This window comes from Copadichromis virginalis, linkage group LG3, assembly GCF_057382275.1.
Source record: "Copadichromis virginalis isolate Kocher_CV1m ecotype Utaka linkage group LG3, C_Virginalis_male_GT1.1, whole genome shotgun sequence".
Lineage (NCBI taxonomy): Eukaryota > Metazoa > Chordata > Actinopteri > Cichliformes > Cichlidae > Copadichromis > Copadichromis virginalis.
In genome coordinates this window covers 17135075-17142146 of record NC_140620.1, presented here as the reverse complement: position 1 = coordinate 17142146, position 7072 = coordinate 17135075, and the positions used below count along the sequence as shown (strand labels likewise).

Genomic DNA, 7072 nt, shown 5'->3' with positions numbered 1-7072 from the left:
TTTCAGAATCAGAATCTTATTGCCAAATGTTGTGCAGGTTTACAACATTAGGAAATTGCTGCGGCACTTAGTGCAAACATACTGTCAGACAACACTTAAATGAACATAAAAATAAGAATTAAAAGTGCTAAGTAGATAGATATATACATGAGTGCAGGTGGTGATCAGTGCCAAACATGGAATGATGCAGTGAACACAGCGTAGGGTCATGTGTTAGTGGTGGGAACAGTCATACGGTTATTGTTCATGAGTCCAACAGCAGAGGGGAAGAAACTGTTCTTATGGCGAGAGGTTCTGGTGCAAATGGACCGGAGCCTCCTGCCTGAGGGGAGCAGGTCAAACAGACTGTGTCCAGGGTGAGAAGGGTCAGCTGTGATCCGAGCTGCACGCCCCAGTGTCCTGGAGGTGTACAGGTCCTGCAGAGATGGGAGTCTGCAGCCAATCACCTTCTCAGCAGAGCGCACAACACGCTGCAGTCTCTGTTTGTCCCTGATAGTGGCTCCAGCATACCACACGGTGATGGAGGAGGTGAGGATGGACTCGATGATTGCAGTGTAGAATTGCCTCATTGTCCGTGTTGGTAGGTTGAATTTCTTCAGCTGCCTCAGGAAGTACATCCTCTGCTGGGCTTCCTTTGCTGCTGTTGTGGAAATTTTAACAATAACCTGCAACACACCCAGTGAGCTTGATTTGAAGTGGGTTTAATAAACACATTGCAATGTGGAGAAAACGTTCAGGTCAAACACCAAACAGTTTTCTGAGGAAAGACACCGCCCATGAACAATTTTATACCTTCCCAAACTGTCAAATAAAGAACGTTCCACAGCACATCATTTATCTCTATACCTTCAGTCCAACTCATCCTTGACTCCCCCCCAATCCAAGGAAAGTTATGACCACCCGTCACCTCCCTACAAGCAGGATCCCTGTAGACCTTCAACTTCATAACAGGGCCCCTACCTAAACATCCGCATCCCTCGATAAGCAAAAGGAGTCTCACTATCTATTTAATGTCTCCCTTACAATGGTCTCACTGTGTGTGCAGAGCACAAGGCCCCTCTGTAGTGAACATGCATACAACTAAGTGAGAAAGTGAAATTACTAGAACTAATGTGATATGATTAAATATGTGATTAACACACAAGAAAGGAAATCTGCCACCACACTGCAGAGCTTACTCAACTCTCCAGGTTTTGATCATAGGTAAGAATGTTTTCCCAGGATAGTTTTCAAAATTTGAAGCTGATTTGGGTTCAGTGGGTCACTTTTCTCATATGTGTCTATTTTCTTTCTGCAGCCCATGTTTGATACACCCATGTGACTGATGTTGATTTGTCACATGAGGCTATCATGTGAATTTCTAGCTAATGTCCAGCCAGATCATCTTTGGGCTGCAATTTGTTGCTTTCCTCTCAGCTGATGCTGCCAAAACATTTGTAGACATGTCTGCATTTCTGTCATTCCTGTCACGTGTTCGTGCTGCAAAAGTCAATCAAGTTTAAGTTGCAGTAATTCGGCATCTATCTAGCTCTAATGTAGAGTAACTTTAGTTTTGTTTTTTTCAGTGATGGGTCTGATCCTATGACAACTGGGATAGGCCCCGCCTGCGACCCTGATAAGGATAGGCTGAAGAGAATGGATGCATGGAAGTGACAGGTAATTTCAAAGTAAATGTTTCAAACATCTCAACAAATATCAGAAAACACTGTTTCAGGGATGGACTGTTTCTCATGGAGCGAAACTCAGTGAGAAAAGATGTAAGAAAGAGAACAGGAGAGATTAACGATTATTCTTCTCAAAACTAAGGACTGCTTAGGCATTGCTGTTTAATAAACTAGTGCTATGTTACTTTTCATTACTTTTTCAATATTTTCAAATTTTAAAAAATGGACCAAGCTATCAGATAACCAAACTCTCAGCGAAAGCTAGCCTACTCTGAGCTTTCATATCTGAGTGTTTGGATTTTATCGAATTTTATCTGCAGTTCACTGAAATCAAAGTTTCTCTGTGACTTTCAGAAGTTAAACTCCAGTTCCCCATCATCAGATCAGTAAATAAAAACCCAATAATACGAATCTCTGGAACCCAAATCAACCTGACATGACTGCGTCAAATAGCAATTTTTCTGCAGTTTTCTCCTGAACGGCAGGCGTCACCACTTAGATAAAAACTCTGCATCAGCTCTTTTATTCCAGTAGAAAAAGTGAAGACAGGAAGTAGAGAACTCAGTTTTTTGTTGTTGCCTTCGTTTCTTTTAATTTCTTTCTCGTCTCGAGCTGTTGCGGCCTCTCCGTGATTATAATATATTATAAAATATAGATATAATTGAAAACTATCAAAAAAAAAAAAAGAAATGATCGTACACTCTGTCTCCAAGCCACGGATGTGACGTCCGCTAATGTTTGGGTGGAAGTGTTAGCTAGCTAGGCTACGGAAATGTCTCGCCGAACATCTTTTTTGTTTTTCTCCACTTTGCTGTTTGTCGGTCTCTTCGTGTTTGTCTCTGCAGGTGAGATTTAACTATGAGAACCCAAAATCACTTTCGCTCTGACATAAAAACTAAGATGGATTATGAATTATTTTTATGTAACCAGGTAACGAATTGCAGTACGAAATTCAGCTTTCAAATACCACCTGTGAAAATCCCCAATAATCCTGAATTCACCATCCAAGATGGCAGCAGTGCCTGTAAACATTAGTAAAAGCTTAAAATTTAAAATCTTGTTACGCTTATTTAATCTCAGAGGTCTGATGGAGGTTGTACTGTGACGTCACTCCTGAGCTAACTACCTTCCAGTACGAGTCATAAAAGAAAATTAAACACTATTTATGTTGCTTCTAGCTAACTGGAGTCCATGGATGTGGATGGACACCAACGACCTGTTACATGCTGGAGATCTCACTGATCTGTTATTCTGTTATTCGGTTTTCTATCTGTAGCTAGCCGTACAGCACAATGCTAACACAATAGCACAAAAGTGAAAGTACAGATTACACGTTTTGGGTTTGATACTGTTTGTGTGCACTGCCTCGTTTTGTACTTCTATTTGAAAGTAATTCTGACTAAGAAGCAGAATTTGCTGACTTCCCATTTCGGATGGAAGACGCTACTGATCTGCACTGCTACTGTTTGAGAATTGTTAAATACGCTTCACTCTGAGAACTTGGTCTTGTACTGCAGAGTTCAACATATAGAGGGCAGTGTTCCCAACTCCTCAGTAATGAAATTCGCTATTGGTTGTCCTAAAAGTCGCTAGAAGTCGCTTAATGACATCATCACCTAATGTGCATATTTGGTCATGCTAATGTAATTGTAACCTACGTTGTTGGAGACAGAAATAATGGAAGAGACATAAAGTGAGTAAAAAACGTCCAAAAGGCAGTTAGAATTATTTAACTACAAATTACATTTCTTTTAGCAATTATTGTTTTTTTAATGTCACAATTCCAACCCTGCTCCACACTGGCAACAGTGACCCGAAATTGGCGCTCTGGGGGAGTTACTTTGTGTGTGTGTGTGTGTGTGTGTGTGTTCATTAGTTATAAGTTGGCAACACTGATAGAGGGTCTCTTTAAGTTATCTAGATTCATGTACCCAAATACTGTTGATCAGATAGACAAGTAGCAGTTTCCTTTTAGGATCAATAAACAGTCGCCCTAAACTACTCCAGGATGCACTTACATGTTCACATGAAACAGATGTGTTGGCAACATCAAAACCGTCACAGTGATTAGTGTAACAGCAGCTGATTGTGCAAAGGAAGGATAAACTATACAAGGTCATTAAACATATGTAGAGGTTATACATAAAATCTGCTGTAGATAATCAGATGTAGAGGAAAGGCTCTGTGCTGTAGTTCAGTGTAAAACGTGCTGTATAAATGTGTGCATGTTTTGGTCAGTGAGACTAGAGAAGAGCTGTTAATAAAATGTATCCTATTTAAAGGAAGGAAGAAAAGCTCACAAACACTTATTGTGTGAGTTTTAATTCCACAGTTTTATCAGTAAGACACGTGAATATGATGGATTATAGTTGAGGCTGGTCTGCTACCTGGATGCTTCTCTGTTCAAAGTTATTCATCAGTCAGAATAAGATGTTGGACGTCTATTGACCCTAAAGGACACCATCCCCTCAAAAATAGCAACAGTTGTGTCTAAGACTTTATATTGATTATAGGAATATTGATGATAATGCTGGACGATTGCTCAGTCAGTAGGGTGGGTCTTTCATAGCTGTTTAACTACACGTCTGTAGTACAGAAAACCCCAAATTAACCCTGAAGTTACCGGAGCATGAGGATATCTAGATTCTTTGCACTGAACATGCCTCGTTTGTCAGTGTCGTCTGTATCTCTCCAGAGCTTTACAAATGAACCACAACTCAAGTTCTTGTGTGTGGTTGCACAAATGTGCTTGTGATTAATATCCTTCAGTGTTTAATCACGACAGCTCTGCTCAGCAGGTGGTGGCATCACCTCTGAATAGAGGCAGCTGCTGCAGCAAAGCAGTGGCATCTGAAGCTGCCACTCTAATGCTGCTTTTATGCTTCAGTGCAGTAATATGAAGGCAGACGGACGGCTCATCTACCTGCACAGTGTTTGATGTTGATGGAGGCAGTGTATGTGGTACAACCGGTCTGTGGGCAAATCTTCCTTGTGCTGTTTGTTGATCTTCAGCCAACCACAGAGAAGAGTCAAGTTATAACACACAAAGAGCTGAAGTGAAAACTAGTGTCCACTGCAGCCACTCTGAGCCTTTCATGCAGTGTTTCTTTTAACAACGATGATTTTTTTTTTAATCTTCTGTTGCTGGTGAACTCCCAGTAGCTCCAATACTTGTGCTTACCCTTAATCAGCCAATCAGTATTGACCCAACCCAAAGGTTGATGTGCATTGATCCATTGATGTGCAGTTGGGATTTTACAGCATGTTTGCGTTTGCTGTCCAAACAGAAACACATACCCAGATGGGAACATTGTGTCTGAGTCCAAACACTGAAATACAGAATTATGTTCAGACTGTGGCTTAAGGTTTCTGCTTCACCAGTAACATGAGATCTCAATTAGCTGTTTATTTATTGTAGGTAGGTAACAAAGTGAGACACCTTTCTATTAGAACATACTTTTAAAGCAGTGCCAGTGAAAAATTAGGTTCGACACAAGTGACCTTCACTCTCATTGCCTGGTGTAGTGAGTTGTTATATTTTGACCTTTAAACTCTCTGCCCTGTGTTGTTCCCTCTTTCAGAGAACAAAAACATCACAGCTAAGTCCGGACAGGACATCACTTTGACATGTCGAGCTCCAAACAAGAACAACATTATTGTTCTAGAGTGGAGCAGAGCTGACCTGGGAGAGAAATATGTGCTTCTCTTCCGGGATGAGCGTTTCTATCCAGATCAACAGCATCCATCTTTTAAGAACCGGGTGGATCTGCAGGACAGACAGATGAAGGATGGAGACGTGTCTTTGATTCTGAAGGATGTGACGAGTAATGACACTGGAACATACGAGTGTCGTGTCGTCCAGGCAGAAACTAAACGCAGGAAGAGAGCTGTTTTAGATGTTGATCCCATCAGCATCATCACACTGAGAGTCGTTCCTCCAGGTGAGTGAGTAGAGTTGAGTGTGTGTGTGATCAGAGGTGAAGCTGCTTCCTGCTTGTTGATGTTTGTTTCTAAAGATGTTGTTGATGAGACTTTGTAGAAAGCAGCTGGTCTGAGTGATGTGATCAGAGTGCAGTAGATAATGTCTGACAGCAGTTTGAAGAGGAAATGGATTCTGTTCTGTTCTTCACTCATCACCTACCTGACAGCTGACACCTCACACCTGTTTCTCACCTGCAGGTCAGACAGGAGGACACACAGAGGATGGACCTGTTGGACTCATCGTCAGTCTGAGTCTTTCTGCTGTGCTTCTTGTTTCTGCTGTTGTTGGTTTTTTGATCTACAGAAAACATAAACAACAGCAGAGTCAGGATTCAAACCAGCCTCCTGTTGAATTTCAGCCTGTTTGAAATGTCAGCTTAACTGTGATTCTTGTGCTTTGCTTTCAGTCGTGTCACTGAAAATGTGGAAAGACAGAAATCAGTAATATTAAACATTTAGCAGGTACCTGTCAGACACGTCCAGATTTTGCATTTAATTTACATTTTTCATCAGAAAAGAGGAGAAAGTTGTTTGGAATATAAACAGTATTTGTCTGATATTACTCAGGATCCTTTGATCACATGTCGCTGGTATTTGACTCGTTTTAAATGTAATTTCATTAAAATGAAACCAAAGAAAAAAACATTTCTATGTAGCTACAGGTCCAACATTTCCTCCCTTTGACCTGGAACGATTCAGCTTCATTGAACTTTACCTTCCATGAAGGAGACACTTCAGTCTGTTACTGTCCAACTGTTACTTTCCTTTATATATTCTCCCAACAAAGATCCACATGTGTTAGTACTTAATGTGTTTTTTTTTATTCCAACATTTCCTGTGGCTGTACTTTGTTTTTTAATCAGAAGCTCTGACTTCCTGAAACTGTTGATGCCGATTTTGTCACCTTGAATGGATCCAAAATAAATATAACCATGTGTAAACTGTTTCTGCTTCTCATAATTACAGACCTGCCTCTCAGAGGTAGTGGATCAGAATCGTTGGACAATTGGTCCAATTACATTATTCTGTATTCTTCCTCCCTGTTACATTGATAAAACTGCCTCTTTTTTTTATCAACTACAGTGCAGGCTAACCTGGAGGTTAGCAGCTCACAATATGACCTCACATTTGAACTAGTTCTAAATCAAGGAGCCCGTCTACCTTCACCAGAGCACAACATAGACACAGTAATCCTGATGCTCAGTCAAGGGTGATTCTGTTCATCTGGACATTTTCACTGGGAGAAACGTTTCATCACTCATCCAACTTCAGTCTCAGCTGAGTCAGAAATCAGGAAGAGGGTTTATTGCCAAATGTTGAGAAGATTTACAACATTAGGAAATTGCTATGGCTCTTTGTGCAAACATACGATAAAACAGACACTTGAATAAAAATAAAATGTGAGAAACAGATTGAGATGAGTATAT

General features: G+C 40.7%; 1 protein-coding gene across 1 annotated transcript; it reads left to right on the top strand.

Annotated features, from left to right (window-relative positions):
- Positions 1-2092: 2092 nt before the first annotated feature.
- Positions 2093-6591, top strand: LOC146713107 (butyrophilin-like protein 2). The gene is made up of 3 exons (XM_085452406.1): positions 2093-2509; positions 5246-5605; positions 5844-6591. The coding sequence occupies exons 1-3, from the start codon at positions 2437-2439 to the stop codon at positions 6011-6013; spliced, it is 603 nt and encodes a 200-aa protein (XP_085308532.1). The 5' UTR covers positions 2093-2436; the 3' UTR covers positions 6014-6591.
- The last annotated feature ends 481 nt before the right edge of the window (positions 6592-7072 follow it).

What these genes read in the sequence shown, in the direction of transcription:
- LOC146713107 (XM_085452406.1), top strand. Translation starts at nt 2,437, where the DNA reads ATGTCTCGCCGAACATCTTTTTTGTTTTTCTCCACTTTGCTGTTTGTC. An exon ending in CTTCGTGTTTGTCTCTGCAG is followed by an intron (nt 2,510 to 5,245) that starts GTGAGATTTAAC and finishes TCCCTCTTTCAG; the next exon opens with AGAACAAAAACATCACAGCT. An exon ending in ACTGAGAGTCGTTCCTCCAG is followed by an intron (nt 5,606 to 5,843) that starts GTGAGTGAGTAG and finishes TCTCACCTGCAG; the next exon opens with GTCAGACAGGAGGACACACA.